This window comes from Centroberyx affinis, unplaced genomic scaffold, assembly GCF_046629955.1.
Source record: "Centroberyx affinis isolate AG114_WGS23_722 - 3 ecotype Tasmania unplaced genomic scaffold, CSIRO-AGI_Caff_v1 ptg002764l_1, whole genome shotgun sequence".
NCBI lineage: Eukaryota > Metazoa > Chordata > Actinopteri > Beryciformes > Berycidae > Centroberyx > Centroberyx affinis.
The window spans coordinates 501578-522369 of record NW_027280925.1 but is presented as its reverse complement, the minus strand read 5'-3'; the positions used below and the strand labels follow the sequence as shown (position 1 = coordinate 522369).

Here is a 20792-nt window from a genome sequence, read left to right as displayed (position 1 = left end):
CGGGCAGAAAAACAAACCAGAGGGGTTTCCAGAGGACTTGTGCGAGAGTCCTGTTTCAAACTCACAGCCAATCAGTGCTGCCTTTGGCTCAGCAAGGACTCGTTATCCCTCGTTTTATGACGAGAATTTCCAAAGACCTCTGTTATTTGAGTCGGACGTGTGGCTATCCGAGATTACGTGGTCAGCTATGGGTTGAGAATATTCTTTGGCCCTGGGGCTTATGAAAACCTTTCAAAACCCTCTGATTAACCTCAAAACTACATGGTTGTCAAGCTACAACCAAGCTGCTTTTCTTAGTTGCTGAGAAGTTGACATTTTGGATGGACAAGGTTTTCACCCAGTAGCGGCGTCATGCTATTGTGCATGAACAAAACTAATTGACCAAGTCAAGTCAGTTTTATTCATAAAGAGCATTTGGTCATGTTCTAATTATATGACATGTTCTAATACAGGCTGCTAATTTATCATCATTATGGCTCACAAACCTGTAATCTATCGCTAATCTCACATTGAGGACACAGTAAAGCACAAATAATGCTAAGGAAACAGATACTGTATATAGTAAATTGCTTGTTTACTAGAAATTTCTTTTGTTTTTGTTTACTTGTAAGAACATAATGATTTATCTGATAAGTAGGGTGGTGTCCTTTAACAGCAATCACCTTCCAATCATTTAAATTGATCATAATTAAATATTCATAATTTGCCATTTTAAAAAGTTTTGTAACTTTGAATCTTTGCCTTTGAATGCTTTAATGACCGTTGAAGAGAAAAAACAAAAGCCACATTTGACACAAAGGAATTATCAAAGAATATTTCCCCTTATTAGCATTTTGATATCACAACATAAATCATCTACACAGATCTTAACCTTACATCAATTGTGCATATTAGGGCATCTGCTGAATGTCCATATTACCTTGTCTAGCCTGAAGCAGTTTATAGCAGAATCTCTGAATTTTTTAGTTTGAACTGCCACCAACCAAATAAGCCCCCGCAGAATTTAATCAAAACAACATCCACTTAGGGCAATCTGGTCACTTTGTCTGGGAAAAACCTGCGCACCTAATTAACTACAGAGAACCTCAGTATTAAGCCCAAAATATCAGCCTTCAGCTCGTTTCATACAAACAGACTCCCCGTAGCCTTTTTTGCTTAATGACAAACCTCAGTAACACTGTGGTGCAAATAAGAGCGGAGAGGCACAAAACATGACTTGTTCAACCAGCCAGAATGTGGGAGTTCTCATTATAACAGAGTTATCTCCGGCTTCCAATTGGAGTGAAAGGACTTGATTAGAGAGAGAGAAGCTAATGACATAGTGAGGGCGGAATGTCGCTCAATGCACATTAAACATTTAGACATCTGTTGAGAGAATGTGTTACTATAATGTCCGTGTCTTGCTTACAGCCACTGGCAACCACGAAGTGTCCGAGGCCAGTAAGTGACAAGCAGACTGATATGGCAGACAATTAAGGACTCTGTTAAAAAGCAATGTCAATTGAAGCGTCTTGGATTGATTTGTCTTCACTTCCATTTCAGTCTGTTCCAGTGCAAATGATATCAATTGCTCTCTACCCTCTACCCACATTTGACAGTGTCACAAAGAACAAGTCTTTAAAAAAAGCTAGATGGCTCATTACCTTAAAATCACTCTTTATATAGTCTCTTATCCGATACGTCTGAGCATTGTCAGTTAAAAGTTTTGCCTTGAGCTGGGCTCAGTTTTGCAAAGTTTCTCAGTTTGAACCAAATCACACATACACTCGGTGAGATGTATTCCAGTCAATTCTGCAAACATTGAGACTTCAAAGCTTTTAGCCGAGCCTTAGTTCTCACCGCAGATCTCGTACCTTGTTTGTACTTTAACAGCAGATCCCAGATACCCCTGCGGGCATACGGGTCCACGCCTGCTGTAGGTTCATCCAGGATGACGATTTTTGAGCCGCCGACAAATGCAATGGCGACTGACAGCTTCCTCTGCATCCCCCCTGAAAGACAGAATCATCTTTAGATACCTACAGCATGTTTACCGTAACTTGTGTTGGACATGTTTAAAGGCCAAAATGTGCTCTGATGACAAAGAAATCCAAATGTTCAAGGATCTTCATAGACAACATTAGGAAACGAATGCTCATCTGGTCCTATCTAGTTGACATTCTGACTCCTGCACAATATACCTGTCAGCATTAGGTATTAGGTACTTAATATGGATGTGATATGAGGGAATGGTGGTGGAAAATATATGTCAGGATGTGCTTCTCCATGTTTTATTGTCTTTTGCATGGCATGAAATGATCGATGGCGGGGAACTGGATACGCCTTACTGGGGCTATTCCAGTCTGCAGTCGCATAGCAAGCTGTTCAAAATGCATCCTATGTAGTGCTAATGTAGTGGAAATGTCAGCGTAGATCAACCTTGAAAGTCATATTTCAGTGATTTTGCTCACAAGCAATCCATGACTGGGGACAATTTATCAAGCAGGACTTGCTCATGCCCCCCAGACAATGAATTACACCCTGTGACACACAGGTACAGTGCAAGTGTGTCTAGACAGCCACATGCACATGCGCTCACAGAGGAACGATTTGACAGCACCGCTTCATATTGAATAAAGGGATAATCTACAGATGATATTCCTTCCCAGGGGATATGCATGCAGCAAGCAGGCAAACAGATGCACACACACACACACAGATTAATAGATGATCAAAAATAAAGTTACATCTGTGCATGATTTCAATCAGTTTTTCTGCGATGCACAGATCCCAAAGATGTAAACAGACATGTATGCACATACACCCACCCACCAACACACACACCCACAAACACACCTGACAGGTTCTTGGCAAGGTCCTTGCGCTTGTGTGGCAGACCAACATCCTTAATCATCTGGTCCATCTCAATTTTCACCTCGTCACGGCTGCGTCCTTTGAGCCTGGCGTAGAAGTAGATGTGCTCCTCCACTGTCAGCCTGTTAAGGTGAGAAAGATGAACGCCTATGAACAGATTTGATTGACATGTCGTGAGGCGTGAATGACCAAAGAGGGCATCATTTGCCTTAAACAGTTCATCAAACGTCAGGGTTTGAAGGATCCAACCTGTCACATTAATGCATCCTGCAAGACAATCTTGCACCAGTCTGATTGCACTTCAGTGAAGTGAAAAAAAAATGCCTTGAATTCTATCAAATTGTCTTGGCTGCTTCGCGGGTGAGAACATCATGTGTTTTAATGTCTACCTATATGTGTGCATGAATATTTCAACCCCACATAATATAGATGCTTTGACTCTGTCTGGGATGAATATTAATGAAAGTAATTTATGGGTGCTCAGCCATAATTATGATGTAGGACTTGTGTGCAGTTGCAGGTAATCAGTTTGTGGAGAGAGAGAAATTGAAAGGACTTTCTAAAGGTGGTATAAAAGTCTGAATAATGGTTAGCAATGATGCTATTAGGAGGAATAAAGTGGACTGAGTGAACAAAGTTCATTTCATTTCTGCAGAATAAGGGGATGGGATAATGATGTATTGATTTGAAACATAGGTGAGACACTGAGCCCCCACTATGCATATGATTGAATTGCAATGTCCGGATTTATTTTTTTAAATACCACAATTGTTTTTAGAGCAAAAGGGATAAGGATAAAGGAATAATACTGTTTGGGTTGAGTTGGACATTAAGCTTCATGCAAAGAGTTTCAGGGATTTACATCTAGTTTCTTCATGACAGATTATGTATCACCTTCTTTGCCTTTCTATTTTTATTAATAGTGTGTTCGCTGTGATTCTTGCCAAGAAAAGCAATATAAAACTAGATGGATGAATAGAGTATATTAGCGTCTGTTAAATTCACGCACTCATTGAATAAGACGTTGTGCTGTGGGCACATTCCCAAGTGCTTCCGGATGCGGTCCATGTCAGAGTGGATGTCATATCCATTTATGAGGGCAGTTCCTGATGTAGGTGGAAAGAGTCCCGTCAGAATTGACCTGAGGAGAAATATGAGGGGATACAGGAAACATCAACTCAACAAACTTCAGAATCATGTGGAATAGATTAATTTTGTCTGGTTTATTTATACCCCGCGATACTATAATCACTTGGATTGTAACGCTGCCAAGGTGCTAGAGAGGAGAATACTTGCAACTTAGAAGCAGCTGGTTGAACATAATGATCAATTAGTTTTCCTCTTCCGCTTAAAAATGTTTGTTAATAGACATGATGTTATACTTTATCAAAATGGTCTAATTTGATTTTCATAATCTAGGGAGAGACTTTGCAATTAAGAATATTTAAAACTGGAACAAGCACTGTACCGCTGTATCAAACTGCCTCGCCGGGTGAAGTGAAGGATTTTGAGCACTGGCCATCACCACATCTTCTCCATTAACTCCTATTCAGTTTCTGGCCATTGGAAGTAATTTTGCACTTTTTTGTATTTGTATTTTGTACTGGACAGAAAAACTCTATCCACCATACAAAATACCACACTACAGTGCAAAAACACAAGTTTAGACTAAACAAAAAATGAAACAGCATTCAAAGGATAAGTTTGACAATTTTGGACCTATATATAATTTGCCTCTTACATACTTAGTAGTAGTAGTACTTGGACCCACAGAGAATACAGAATATTGACTGTCGGTTGAAACGGCAAGCTCTGTTGCAAGGCCTCTGCTGCTAACAATGAGCCCAAATGGGGTTTGTCAAAATATATCCAAAAAAGCTGTTTGTAGGCTCCAGAGGGGAGATACTAGTAAACATGACTCAATTTCTCCATTACACACACTTTCACTAATCAGGAAATCACTGAACTATTTTTCTCTGCCGCAGCACAGACTGCTGTGGGCTGAAAGTGCGTTACTGGCGGCGTGATTGACTTTTGCAGACCGTCAGTTCAGATTGTAAACAATTGCACATGAAGCCGGGTAGAGTTTGGTAGAAGACTATCTACTGAGTGGAAATGGTGCGCTACTGCTGCTTTCCGGACTGTGGACATATGGTCGCCATATCCTTTCCACAGACTGGCTTTTTTGGAGATATTTTGACAAACCCCATTTGGACTCATTGGGAGAGGTCTAACAGTGGAGCTCGCCATTTGCCAATATTGTCTGTTGTCCAAGTACTACAGGTATGTAAGAGACACATTATATATAGGTCCAACTATATACTTATCCTTTAACATCCGCATTTCAGTTTTGAAGCTAGTTAAACTGCATTGGTGATGAGACAAGTGAGATAGTAAGTATTGAAAATTGTGTCAAACCCCCCCAAAAGGCTACAAGATTATTTATTTATTTTTTTTAATTTGTGCAAACACTTTGAAATGTTATTGTGAAGTTCACAGATAGATACTGTGTTCTGGACATCCAAACTGAGATTCAGTGCGTGACAAAGTCCTTCCTCTGTCCTTTCTGTTACTCTGTTCTGCTCTGTTTTGTTACGGTTGCTCAGAGGGGATGTCTTCTCTCCAGCCCTTAGTCTCGCATCAGTTGCTTTCTTGCTCATTCTTTCTGGACCAGTGGGTTTCATTTATTTCCTGTCATCCTAAACCCTTCCAACCTTTCCGCTATTTTTTTTAAAACGGCAATTAGATAACTCCCACTATCAACACAACAGCTAACTCTGTGTGGTAAATGTCCCCTCAAAACACATCAGTCATCGAGAGCAGTGACCGCTGAACTAATGCGACTACAATACAGTACAAGTCAGATTAGTGCCACCCTGCAAAATGACATGAACTTTGAGCCGAGTGGCAAAGCATGGAGGAGATGGCTTCATTACCTCACATGTCGACCTAGACATGTGACTTACATAGTGGTTGTCTTTCCAGCTCCGTTGTGACCGAGAAAAGATGTGATCTGATTCTCGTAGAAGTCCACGCTCAGTCCATCCACAGCTAGCTTCTTTCCTGTCTTGTAGATTTTCACAAGATTGCAGATTGAGACCCCTGCCTTCATATCAGGTGGTGGCTTCTCCAGGTAGTCTATAATTACAAAATATATATATATATATATTGAAGTAAGAGGCTGTGACCACAACTCATTGGTAACAAGTGAAATAAAGACAGGGGAAAAAAAGAAAACAAGACTGCTGAACACTCATCACAGTAACACAACCTCTCACCTCACTCCTCTGAATGTTAATTGGAAATTATTTTTTTTTAACGAGTCCTTGACTTGAAGCACAACCTTGTTTTTCTCAAAGCACCATGCTCTATTATCACCCTATGTGACAAACAAGGTGCTAATGTTTCTTTGCAACCCATCCCAATTAACTTATACATCTTATTAGACCTATGTTCCCTCTATTGTATGGGTGAGCTGTTGAGAATTAGACAAATAAACTATAACCGGTGTGTAATGTACTCGCAGGTGAGAAATGAAAATTACATGCTATTTTACCGTTGTGTACACTGGGGTGCTTGAGCAAACCGGGGTCAACGTCAGTCACTGAGGCTGTCCCACACCAATAAGATGCAGTAAAAGGGAAGTACCATGGCTTAGGGATTCCATATTGGCCTGTGATCAAGCGTGGAGAACATTATTCACATTTTAATAACAGTTTGGCTTGAGGGAATATGGTACTTTACAGTGCATGTTTCCTCTAGAAAGCCTGGCACAAATCCTCTGTCTTATTTTAATTAGAGCGGATGAGAGAAATATTAAGACAAGTCTGTTGGGATAGCGACATTTGCTACTGATGTTAGTAAGGCTAGATTGAGTTCTTCTGCAAGAAGAGGAAAATGTCACAATATAGATGTTAGCCTCTTTCTATCTTTTTTCAGTCATGGCATCACCAGAAACATTACTCAGTAAATATCTTTGTACAACATAAAAAAGTTGGTAGATAACAGTGTGCACTGCTGAGTCACATCTAACATCTAACACAATACCAAAGCTCTGCTCAAAGATGAATACCTGGGAAGACATTCTCAATGTACCAGGTGAGCAGCCAGTAAAAAATGGCGTCAAAGAGCATCATAATGATGGACACGATGAAGGTGTAGCGATCTCCCTCCTCTGGACTCGTGCCGATGTTGTACCATTGAATGCCGATGCCTTGCTCCTCGTACTTGGCGAAGTTCTCACAGCCGTAGCCAAAGGCCACACATGACAATAAGCTCTGGGAATGAAAGATGTGCAAGTACCTTAGTAAAAATCTATGAAACATTAATCTTGAGTATGACCTCAAATAGTTATTCATTATAATTCTGGCACAATAATGGAAAGTAACTGTTAAGCAATCACCTCTGATTACTACAGTCAGCTGTTGATCTAATCATGAGAGACCTCGAGCTTACACCCATAGGTGATCAATGAACTATTGTGGTGGAAAGAGGAACAGTGGCTGCGGAGGCATTGGAGGGTTTAATTTCAGAGCTGCAACTGTGAGCATTTATAAAGACTCTCCAATTACACCGAGAACAAAAATGCAAAAGGAAACTCATGTGGTACAAACAAAGATTGGTTGGATCTTTCATACAGTAGGAAATTGCAAATGATGCTTTGCCCATGAGACATCATCTGCCATGGCCTATCACTCAGCATTGCCATGTTGCCTGCCAGCTGTTTTATCACGCCTCATTTGCTCACAGCATTTTAACTTAGGCAGATGCCACAAGCATTTACTGAAGCTTTAGAGACAGACCACCATGGATACTGTCTGTCTGCTGCTGCAATGCCAGGCAAAGAATTTGAAAAGCCCCGCAGTGACACCAAACCTCTAGCCTGACCGCTATCCCCAAACACTGCCGCCGGCAACCTCCTCTGCTGTCCTCCACTGCCTATCTACTGCCAAACAATCAACAGTCAATCACTAGATCAGGGGTGACAGCGGGGCTAGTGAGCAACCCTCCTTGACCTCTGTATGAAAGGCTGACAAAACGACAGGAGCCACTCCTTTGGCTTTGAGAAAAGGGCAGGAGTTGGAAGGCAGACAAAACAAGACCCCATTATTGAAAACAAGTCAACACAGCAGATTGAGCTACCATTCAGCAGGCTGCAGACAATGGGGGTTATAAGAGGAAGACTCAGCATCTATATAGTTTCTACCTCAGAAGAAAAGTGGAGGTGAATCCAGAGAGAGAGAGAGAGAGAGAGAGAGAGAGAAATACAGGAAGAAGATAAGTGGTTTGATTGTGAATGTGCCCTGTCTTATGGTGTCCCTCTAATGCAAAACACCGCCTGCAGCTCTCCTTTGGCACACACCTGCGATCATATGCTGTTAATATAAATGCAGATGATCTTTTTAAAATTCTGTTCCGTTTAAAGACTTTATTATCAAAGACAATGTCAGGGAATTAGTGTGCCTTGGCAGCACACAGTTTCATCTGAGCCGAGAGAGGGAGAAAACTCTGCATGCACATCTCTGATTAAGTGCAGGGATGAACTGGATAGTGGTTTGGTCAGAGGAACATTGCTCATGCTAATTAGAGGACTAGCCTATCCATCTAGCTGGAGCAGGGGAGAAAGATCCCAATGCTAACGGGAGAACCTAGCAATGGTGCAGAGAAAGTGTTGAGATTAAATAAGGTTGTGATGCTCAATAAGCTAAAATGGCTAAATAACTGACAGTCTGTGAAGGTGAATGAAAAGAACCGACGTTTTCCACAGTTTTCTACAGAGAAAATGAGATCATTATAAATCTCTGACTGTAAGGCACAAAGACTTACTCAAAGACGACCAATTTGAGCTGCTGGGGCGGCATTACTTGGCTGCAAAAGGAAGGTTTACAGAGCTATAGCGTCTGAACATGAAAGATGATAACACAAGTGAGCAATTTCAGATGTCAATGCAAGATATTATTGACTGCTAGCATATATTTCAATTTGATAGACAAGAAAACATTGACCTGCTTGAAACTGTGGGAAGATGCGCCTACATGCATGGCAATGGAGATTAAAGATTTTGTGCGTCTTTGTCTGCAGAAAGGACAGCTGGAGGACAAATGATACCAGCAGCACTATAAAGGTCACACAGAAAGGCTACGCTGAAAGTTGAGCAATGGTGTACTATTTATCTTTTTTTTTCCCTAAAAGGATAGGATAACATTTCTAACTTCCTCAGGCTTTCTCTAGTCTCTTCTTCTGTGTAAATGTTTCATAAGTTAGTGCCAAAAGTTGTTATAACTAAGGAAATATAACTTAAAATTATTCATATTATCATTGTGCAGTCTATTGATTTTTAAGACAATTTTAAGATTCCTACATGATATCATGTTGTGATTTGAACGTCAGTGGGCCCGTACCCCTGAACACATCTTAGATACACAATTCAGAGTGGAAGACCTGGATGACAATTAAACTAACCAATACTAGATTTACTGCTGTGAACCTGTGAAGCTATATTTATATCCTTGGCCAAAGAAAAAGCAGAATCCACCAATGTGCTTGTAAGGAGGAAATGGATTGCAGAGCAGATGGCAGAGGTGATAGTGAGTACTGTGACTACAACATTTTGCAATGACTCTGCACAGGATCTCTTGTGTGTTGGGCAGCCTGGGCCTGTTTGTCAATATTAGTATCAGGAGACTTGTGCAGCTATGCTAATGAGAAATAGCCCTCAGTGATATTACGCACCGGATCAATGTATACTTCCTTTCATAAAGAACAACGCATTGATGAAATCACAGCTTGTGACTGTTTGGATTTAAGAAAGAGCAGTTAATGGGTAAGGTAGAGCAGGAAAGAAAATGTCTGTGAACATGACAAGTTTTTATAGTGTAACGCCGTGTTCACACAGGACGCGTAGCGGCCAAGTATCGCGCGCAAGTCGCAGTTGGGTTGTTCACACAGGAAGCGCATTTCTCCGCACCGGCCAGCAACTCTCCTGGTCTACGGGAGAAGAAAACCCTGTGGAAACAGGCTGTAGGCTGCTTACATTGTGCTCCAATAGTTCACTGCTGTCCTTGTAGAAACAATGCTGACAGCTCACTGTACTTTTCCACATCAGGGAAGAACTTTATATTTTCCATCTTCTTAATTTCCCCCTTTCTTCACAAACTCCCTCATATCAAAGCGGTCACGTTTATTTGTTTGTTTTCTCAGCAAGAGTCGTGACTTGTGATCAGGCAATAATCAGTGAAAATAGGAAAGCCTAGGGGACCTAGATATCTCTCTCTCCCCCTCTCTCTCTATCTCTTTAAATAATGACATATAGGCCTAAATAAATTAAGTAGCCTATAAATAAACAAACCTAAACATGTATCCTTGTTTACTTTTGTGGTAATTCAATAACAGACGCAACTTTCAAAAGGCAAGTGATAATTCAAAACCAGATAGATCATCATCCTACAATGTATTGCATTTAAAACTTGCATCAGTGCAGATGGATTCATCAACAACAACAGTGAAGACCCTGGTAAGCTGATCATTTAATATATTTGTGCTTCTGTGGTGATATAATGGAGATATGACCATCTATAGTGTTTTCTATGGTGTTCTATGGCGGCTCGTGGAAAAAATAGACCAGACGCCAAAACTGGTGCTCCAGATCGTGAGCCAGCCGCGGAGCTCGGCGCTGCAGCACGGCCGGTCTGAACAGTTAAATCGGTTAACATGGGCGCCAAAAGGAAACTGGCTGCACTTTGCGGTGCTTACACATGCGGTCTGAACCCGGCGTAAGCCAGTGGTCTTCAACTGGGGGTAGTGCAGGGGGTCCACCAATTTTCGTCAAAATAATTTATGTGAAAAATTTAAAAATGTATTTTAGACAAAAATAATAATATTGAGTAAACTGAAAATGAATGAATGATTCCCATGAAACCACGGTGCGTGATGCAGAGCCTAACACATGACCAACCGCCATTGAAAAAAAATAGCTGGCTTGCTAGCAAGCTAAGTGTTGGCTAAAACGCAGTTCGGTTTCAAAATAATTAATAACTAGCCTACTACTAGGTTAATATGTGAAGTAGAATGGATCGCATTGTAACAGTAACTAGGCCTCATGCTCGGGATCCTACCGTTACTCCTTCCACCTCGTCCGAGACCACAGGTGATACCCCAGCGGCAGTGGGTAAACGCAAAAGAGAGAAGTCCCGAAAATATTCAGAAACCTACCTAAAGTTTGGATTTACCTTCAAAGAAACTGAAGGGATTGAATTGCCAGTGTGTGTTTTTTGTTCGGCTATGCTCTCAAAAGAAAGCATGAAGCCATCAAAGCTGCAGCGACACTTGGAGAAGAATCACGGCCACTTGCAAGATAAAACACTGGAACACAAGTTGCTCTTCGCATTGCTCAATGTAAAAAACCATACACAATTGCAGAAGATTTTATATTGCCCACGGCCAGTGATATGTGCAAGACAATGTTTGGGAATGATGAATATGTAAATAAACTGAAGACTATCCCGTTGTCAGATACAATGATTGCTCGGCGAATTGGTGAAATGGCATCTGATGTGAGGGTGCAATTAATCGAGAAACTAAAATTGGCGGAGGCGTTTGCATTACAGTTGGATGAATCTGTGGACATGTCCAAAGACTCTCAATGTCCAAAGCTCTTGGCATTTGTGCTTTTTGTTGACCAAAACGAAACGTGCAAGGAATTTTTGTTTTGTAAGAAGCTTCCTGAACGCACAACAAGTTCTGAAATTTTCAAAGTGATTGATTACTTTTTCAGAGAAAATGACATAATCTGGGCAAAATGCGTTGCGATTTGTACTGACGGTGCACGAGCTATGACTGGTCAAAAAAGTGGACTGAGTCGCCCCACAAGTTCTGTGGACCCATTGCATGTTACACAGAGAATCTCTCGCTGCCAAAGAAATGAGTGCTGAATTTGCTGACGTTATGGACACTGTTGTGAGGGCTGTCAATTTTATTAAGAAGAGTGCCTTGCAAACGCGTCTCTTTGCTTCTCTCTGCGATGCTGCGGGAGAGGAACACAATGTGCTCCTTTGTCATTCTGAGGTCAGATGGCTTTCTCGTGGATCAGTATTGGCACGCAGTTTTGAGTTACGCACAGCTATCCACGAGTTTTTAGTTGGTCAAAACCGTGCAAAGCTGGCTGCGGATTTCAATGACAATGTCTGGGTCACTAAACTGACATATCTGGCAGACGTTTTCTCAGAGTTGAACAGACTGAACAGTTCTATGCAGGGCCACAATACACATGCCATTCAGCAAGATGGAGAGAGCGAACCAGGGGAGGTAACATTTCCATGTTTCTGTCAATGGAGGAGTTGGCTGATTCTCGCCTGATGTGAAACGCGCAATTGTTGAACACTTGGAGGCACTCGAAAGTCAATTTGAAAAATACTTTTCTGAGGCTGAGTCCTGGAGAAGGGACAAGGATACAGAAGACATGGATACAGTTTCCATTCAAACACAATGCATCGGACGGCTCAAACTTGACAGCCTCTGAGGAAGATCAGCTGATCGACCTATCCACAGACAGTACGCACAAGAATGTGTATGAGTCAAGGCCTCTCATCCAGTTCTGGATCTATTGTCAGAAAGCCTTCCACCAGCTGACAGCAAAGGCAACGGTGAGCCTTTTGCCTTTTGCAACAACTTATCTTTGTGAAAGTGGATTCTCCTCTGTCACCTACCTGAAGACTAAATACCATTCAAGACTGCATCCTGAGGATGACATGCTGCTCTGCCTGACAACCTCCATCTCCCCCAGAATAGACAAGCTGTGTGCCACTCACCAGGGTCAGTCATCTCACTGAGGTAGGCCTATGTGTCATCCTGAAGCTAAAGTTAAGCTAAATGTTTCATTGTTAAAAAGAAAACAAAAAAGTATAATCCTCATCAATAACAATCATCAATAATAATTATGTATAAACGTTTTAGCAATCGTAAACATAATAACTGAGTATATAAATAGGTTAATAAGGGATTATAAACATGTTATTATAGGCCAGGCTTAAAATGCAACACAATTTTTTTTTTTTTTTAAATATAGGGGGTCCCTGCTCTGTTTCTCTATCGACCAAGGGTCCTTGGGCTGAAAAAGGTTGAAGACCCCTGGTGTAAGCCAAGACTTCCTCAACATATTTTGGCTTTATACTCATAGATAAAAGATCTTAAAGAGCTGAAAATGAACGCAAGACCAATTCCAAAGCAAGGTCAAAGTAGCAAAAATATAACAGTCAGACCCTCACATGTGATAACTATCAAACCAATAGCCTGGGAAGATATTCAAAACCATGTCAGAGCAAAAGAAGGACTTACCACAGCAACCTTGGCCTGGAAACCCATGACGTCCCTCCAGGCATAGCAGAGGATGTGCGGCAGGTAGAGGACAAAGTAGATGAGACCGCCGCACGCCGCTGCTAAGTTGGCCTTGGAAAAGAAGACGCTAACAAAGAAGCACTGTGTGATGGTGGCCATGCAGAACACCAGCAGGAAGACGAAGATTACTGAGGGGTCGCTATACTGCAGCACTTTCCCATACTGCATCAGGGGAGGGAGGGAGCGAAAAAAAGGAAGAGGTGAGACAGAATGAAATGTGAAGTTTTGAAATAAACAGCAGCATTTAATGTCACCAGATCTCCAAAAAATATTCCTTCAAGCGGGTTGAAGTGTTGAATGGACAAAAGCAGAGCAATTACTACTGGTTGTAGAGATTCGTACAGTATTACTAATCAAGCGGGAAGAGATGTGCAGAAAATGAAGTATTTGATTATAATATATAGCTGATTTGAACTTGAAATACAGTGGGCAGAGTAAATAGGGTTATCTCTGGTGTATCACAATTTTTGTTATTCTCCAGTTGACTCATGTTCTAAAGTAATCTCAAACTCCTCTGATATGTCACTCTTTTACTCTGCCATTTTGAAGGAGAACGCTGCTGTCATTTTGGAGCCTAATGCAAAGAGGCACTTGAACTATCAGGATAATGGTGCTCTTGTAATGGATGCAATTAAAGTGAAATAATGAATGAAAAGTTCATTATAGAAATTGCTCCTAATCTACTTAGACTTTACAGTGAACTGTCAAGTATAACTGTGTTGGGATTAAGCCAATTATCTCTCTTGTCATATCCTTAGGTTTCACTTCAGATTAACATCCCCTTAATTTAAACATTTCACATCAATTCATAAGACTTGATAGCCAAAACCCTCCAAAATAAGAGTTGAGTCCTCCTTGAATCATTGTTAAATCAGTTTGAAATCACCTTGAGTATAAGGGTAAGGAGCAAGGCACTGATGGCTAGCGGCAGCACACTGGACACTGCCCAGCTCAGCCAATAGATGGAGCTTCTCAGGCCCATGATCCTCACTGTCTCCTTAAGCCGCGCCTCTTTCTCCTGGACAATGCCCTTAACGATCATGGCCACCGAGAAGATCCAGGCTAGAGTCATGTATAAGGGGAGAGAGCGCGCCAAGGAGCGGAGGAACCTGAGGGAGGGAGGAGCCAGACCAGGAGGAGGGAGTGGCAAATTGTTTGATTTAGTCTAGAAAGCATCTTGGAAAAAGAAAAAAAAAAAAAGGACTGGACAATATTATGTCAAGTCAGAAATGATGGGTAAACCACATGGCATGGCACATTTTGCCTAGGAAATAAAAAGACATTTCAAAACGTTGACAATTGATATGCAAGTGTTCCCCACTCATTTTATTTATTTTTTTATTCCCGTGTGCATGGGTGATTGATGAGATGTCAATATCTGTCTTCCAAGTGTAATGGCACCCTCTGATGTCGTTGTTTGCATTCAGCCTCGGGAGCCGGTGTTGTCGTGCGCATCAAATCAATCAAATTTTAATATAGAGTATAAACATGTGACAAAATTTTGGAGGTGGGATCACTTTGTCAAAACAAGGACAGACTGTTTGGGAGAGGAAACATGTATTGATCATCACTGATCACTGTTCCTTTTCATAAAGCAAATCTTGTCAAGCTAACACCTTGATTCAGTTGCTGGCTTGAGAAGGGAGCCAAGTGTGGGATCAGTGCTAATACACTCCAATACATCACTCTGGATGCCAAATAATAAATGCTTTACATGCTGCATAATGGAAAAGAAAACAAGTGTAAAACGACAGAGGACTCAGGTGCAGATGACAAAACTGGTTGTTGTCACACCTAATCCAGATACAGCCTTCCGATAATTACCATCTGATTTGCTATTATTATTAATGTGCTGAAAATGGCTGTGAAATTATCATTTAGAGTGGGCCTCTGATCTGAATACACATCATGCTTGCAGTTGTTCCTCCAAGGCAACCAACTAACTCAATTTATTGTTATTAATGTTTACAAATTGTTGATGGCTTGCAAACACATTAGGCTGATGGGAAATTACATTTCACCCAGCTGTTCAAATATCAGTTTTTATTTACCAGCGGCATTTTCCAATTAAACTGCAAAAATTGATTAGGGCGATCTAAAATAACCATCCCTTTTTATTTCATTAACAAAAGCATACGGAAAAGGAGCCATTAAAGGGTGTGATCTACCTGTAAGACTCTAATAATAACATTGCTGCATTGTTTGTCTTCCTTTTGTGATAACTGTTCTGTAATTTATCTTTCATGAATGAACCCTTAGACAGGAAATCAATCCACCAGATAAGCAACACACAGGATCAATGACACACAGCAGCAATCGATATATGAGCAGCAGAAAAACCTCATGTACGACCTGAAATACATTTTATACATTTACTGAAATATGTTTTTTCTCAATGGAAAAAAAATGAAAATGTAAATGACTAATATTTGTTTCATTTTCTTTTTTCAAGCAGTTTTCTGGATATGACAATAACAACTCCTGTGTGCACTTTGTCCCAAAGTTATTCAGGTGATTGATGATGTTGGACCTATAGTATTAGATGAGTGTATATGGGGTTTATAATGTTGAGATGGGCTTTGTTGTCTAAGGTACTGTTTTCACAGTCTCCTATATCATAAACAATATCTTACTGTAGAAGCTGTATACATGTATTTGATGCCTAGTGAAATATTAGAGTAGATCTATATACAGTGATGCTATTTAACTGCAAAAATTGAACAAATGGCTTGCAGATAGATTGTTTCCAGCAACTAAAGCCATTTCCTGAATAAAAAGTCAAGCCTCATTTTTGTGCAATGTCTTATTATGGGCTACTTTTATAATAAAATTTACTTTTATATCAAGATTTATGACTTCAAACTACGCTGCAAGGAACTATGCTGTAAATCAGGGCTATAGCTAGGAGTTGTGCACAGGAGGTGATTCTGCCCCCCCCCACCCCCAAGTTTCCTCTCTTCCCCACACCACCATTATTCCATTTATGACAAACATCTATTTCTACCCATCCACAACTGAAACACACTTCCACACATTAATTTACTAATCAACTATCGGACGCATCCATAAATTAAATTATGGCATAGCACTGATGGGCTGCCATAACCAACTCATCCCTGTTCAAAATCTGTCTAGCGAGGACAAGTGTTTGTTCCAGTTAAATTTATTTGCATTGTTCTAGATGTATTTCAACCCCCGTTTCAAAACCAGTGCAGTGTGAAATAAGAGTGTAAATTATTAATAAACGTACACTTAAGGACCACAGAAGGCATTTTAGTCCAGACACTTTAGGGGCCCTCCCTCAGCATGGGGCCCTGGGTAGTCAGATCCCCTATTCCCCCGACTACAGCACTTCTCCACCTGTGGCCATATAGCTAACCTTACCAGCACTGCAAGACTCTACATCATTATACACTATCCCGAATAAGTCCTCTGATTATTACCCTGGAAATTTTATTGTAGTATAAAATATCAAAACTTGTTGCCTCTAAGTTATTACTTTTTGAATGAATGTAACATAGTGCACAGTGTGCCCGGTTCTAAATACTGTGGCCACAGATGATTCATTTTCATTTCTATCTAAATATACAAAACATTTCTAGCTCAGATTGCACAACAGAAATCCTCGTTATGCACACAGCACACAAGAAGAGGTGATGCAATTACAAGAAATAAAGGGCAAATGAGATACTACACGAGTGATTTTAGTGCAGTTTTGGTAGCATGCTCAATTAATTAGTTTGAGGAGGCTGATTTAAAGAATCACAGGCTATGGTTATTTTTGATTCTTTGCTTGTTAATTAGTTGTGTGATTAATGAGAGCAAAAACACCAAAACACAAGGCACAACCATATTCTTGACCTGCACGACCTGTGAGAGCAACATCAGATTACTTGCTCTGATGCTTATTTTCATTATCCTGCAGCATTTGCACTAGTGCTTCATGTCGTCCTTCTTTTTTCACTTAAAATGATGAGTAGAATTAACTCAGACATGTAGAAAATGGTTCAATATCCCAAGACTAAGCCACACCAATGATGACCAATGTTATAAAGGTCAAAAATATATGAGCACTATTGCAAAAATGAACTAGATTTTGGGAGGTTTCTGCAGAACACCATTATGTGAAATGATGGCAATAGCAATCATCTTTTCACAATATTCCTATTTATTACTAATTACTAAGTTCTTTAGATGTATAGTGGCTGAAAATCTTTCAGGTGTCACTGGCTTCCAATGCATGGAAATAAACACTTAATAACAGCAAACATCCACATCATATTGTGCTTTGTGTTTTGGTATTTTGCACGAACGCCTCCTTCATACTGACCTTAACCATGACACTTATGAGCGCACATGGAACAGTGAGCAGAACAATGTTCTCGGTGAACCTCGCTAACCAAAGGGCGGCGTTTTGAAAGCCGACAGCGCGCAGGACTTCCTTGAGCCGCAGTTCTTTCTCCAGCACCAGGCCTTTGATGGTCATGCAGACAGTGTACATGAAGGCCAGCACCAGGAACATGGGCAGGATGCCTCCGATACTCTGGATGAAGCTGGTTGCAGAGGAAGGCAATCACAGTGGTCAGGATTGCAAGCCGACGGAGGGGGTGTATATCGACAAGGCAGCCTTTGATATGGAGGCAAAGCACCCAGATGGGAGCTAATGTGTTTTTAATCTGCTGTATACTCCCCATGTGTGTCGATAAAAAGATGTTGATGTTGGGCACTTCAGAGACGGGCTTGAAAAGCATGTTGCACTGATATTAACTCCTATTTCCAGAAAATCTGCTTCATACACTTCCTCATTTTATAACGATTTGTGATCTACTACATTCATGATTGACAGCTACTCATCTGCATGTTGTATTTTCAAGGCTGCCTTTTGCCATCTTAATAGTCCTTAAAATCTCTTGTTGTTTGAGCTAACCTGCATCTGCTTAAATAACAAAAGGACAAAGAAACACATTGTGTTGATGCTGAAAATGCCATTGCCATGATGAACAATCTAGTAACAGACAAACTAGTGATTTTCAATCAGTGGGTCTTTAATAGATTCTATGCCATTGAGAAGTTTTTATTTTTTTACACTGAGCTAACCTTCATAAACCTGGTGCATCAGCTCAATCAAGCCATTTAGTTCTGCACGTCATGCCAGAGATGATGTATGATTTGATGCTGTTACAACACAATAAGGCGATATTAAAACGGCTTCATAATGCCACCAAAATGCCATGTCAATATCCTCTACTCAGCCAATAAAACAAAGTGCTTCCTTCGCTTTATTAGACAGTGAAGGAGAGATATCAAATAGATTTTGACAATGTATAGATTTCATATATCACTTATGCTTACATTCCATTAATACTAGAGTTATAATGCAAGCAAAGCACTGTTGAGCACAGAAGTTTAGCAGGAACACAGAGAGAATAGGCAGCAATCGGCCGAATGATGCTCTACTTCCAAGCCATTTAACATAAACAATGGATCAAAGTATACTTCCACTACATTTACATTAAATGAGTTTCTCATGTAACATTTTAGACGAGTGATTTGTTAAGGGGCTTACTGAATCCCTGCCAAGTGAGAATGGCTCACTCAAAGGTCTACTTCCCTTAATTGCTAATTAGCCCTGGACAATAAGTGCTTTTTTCACAAGGTGATTTTGATTCAGCAATGTTTTTTTTTTCTTTACAAAGATTGTCTTCAACCTGGCAGACCTAGCAGGGGCAGACCTGTATAAGGGAAACATAGCCAGGGCATAGTAAAAAAAAAAAACATCAGTAAGTTGATATAATACACGGATCTATTATTCATATTAATTGCAAAAAATTACTCCACAATCTGCCTGGGCAGCTTTAAGTCATTTTGCTAGATGGGACGTGCCCTTTACAAAGGCTTCACCTGCCCCTTTCTCTAATATCTTCCAGCAACAGTCAGAGCAGAGAAAGAATAGTGTCAGACTGTCCTTTGTGTCGAAAACACAGTTATTGTTGAAGAGAAGCTTGCATTTCAGTGCAGATAGATGAAATTTCACAAAAGATAGCAGGCACTGATGAAGGTCCAGTTTGGGTTGATGATGGTAATGAAGGTAAGGCAATGAAGGTAAAGAAGCCGTAGCAAGCATTATAAAGCAAGGACATTGAGCTATTTAAATATTGCATTTGCATAATACCACTTGTTTAATCCAACCAAAGCTGAATGATGTAAAAGATGTGATCAACAGGCAAATTGTGGTGCAGCTCAATGGACAGTAAACGGGAGAGAGTGACAGTACCAGCGTTAGTTTATATGGGTGCGGAGACATTTTCTGGTTCATGCCTTTTACCACTAGAATGAAATAAAGTTTACAGCTGAAAATTTAGGACTCCATATAGTCTGTATCCAATTCACTAGAACGGGTTCCAGGTTTTGTCTCTCAAATCTCAGATTAGGGCCTTTGCTTCACTTTTATCTGGCTCATGTTCAAGCTCATGTTCGCTATTCTCTATTTCTCAATTGAACTGTCTCAATCATAGGAAAAACATAAGTGAATTTTGTTTTAGGGCGGATCTGCAGTTTACGTATTAGTTTAGTCAAAATATACATTGCAAATTAAGCATGAAGTAAGTTTAGCCCTTAAATCAACTGATGATAAAAGTACGGGGCGCTCTTGCAAACACACCAAAGAGATGAAGTTATCTCCATTGAGACAGAGGGGAAGTTCAGTTATGTGAGAACTCAAATGAGAGCAAGACTTGATTTTGAGGACACTTCCCCTTCCCTCGTGGGATGGATCACTTTCAAAGGACGCTTTGTGAGCCACAAGAAAGGATTGGTTGACACCAAGATTTTAAAGACTTCCAACCCAGGGCAAAACAAAACCAAAACCACATACAAGTATTGAAAAAGTTGCCTCTTTGAACTTGAAAACTTGAGGAGCCCTCTAAATCTATAGGATTCAACCCAAGATGTGAAGAACATCAAGTGAAACATGTTAGCACATTTTCTAGGAGAGGTAAGCAGCTTCATCTAGCTGTGGCAGATCAAGCTATTTAAACACTGTGATGAGGCCTCAGGTAGCAATTGCATCAAATTGAATACTAATTCCGGCATCACCCGCTCCCGATTCTACCCTAACATCTCTGTAACGGCTGACAGCCTGCGTGTGTTAACTCCTTCTGTGACTCGTAACACTAGTGGGGGAGAGATCAGTCATGCACACCACGTCTGACACTGACAACCTTGCCACCAGATGCTCTTGAATTATACATTCCCTGATCGATCAAAGGTGCTTAAGTAATAGAACTCCTAACGGGTCTGTGTTACAGGGCTCCAGTTACATTGGCAGCCTGACCTAAATTTAGGGAAGCTGGAAGACAGACTTCTCAGTAAATCAAGAGATAGTAGAGCAGAGCCTCCCCAGAGGTTGGTGTATTATGGTAAAAAAAAAAAAAAAAAGCAGCTTCCTGTCTTATTTCAAGCAAATATACCATTGAGTTGCCAGGCTGGCTGGCACTAAGAAATTTATTGAAAAGAATCGGCTATATTATTCAGGCGATGTAGATTAT

General features: G+C 40.6%; 1 protein-coding gene across 1 annotated transcript in view; it reads right to left on the bottom strand.

Moving 5' to 3' along the window:
- The window catches only part of LOC139657817 (phospholipid-transporting ATPase ABCA1), a 144788-nt gene that overhangs the window by 86155 nt on the left and 37841 nt on the right, over window positions 1–20792 (bottom strand). The window contains exons 14-21 of the mRNA XM_071535745.1: window positions 17576–17798; window positions 13186–13407; window positions 6926–7130; window positions 6410–6526; window positions 5820–5991; window positions 3863–3994; window positions 2836–2975; window positions 1854–1991 (exon numbers count right to left, since the gene is read on the bottom strand). Coding sequence (XP_071391846.1) covers window positions 1854–1991; window positions 2836–2975; window positions 3863–3994; window positions 5820–5991; window positions 6410–6526; window positions 6926–7130; window positions 13186–13407; window positions 17576–17798 — 1349 coding nt within the window. The remainder of the gene's footprint in view (window positions 1–1853; window positions 1992–2835; window positions 2976–3862; window positions 3995–5819; window positions 5992–6409; window positions 6527–6925; window positions 7131–13185; window positions 13408–17575; window positions 17799–20792) is intronic.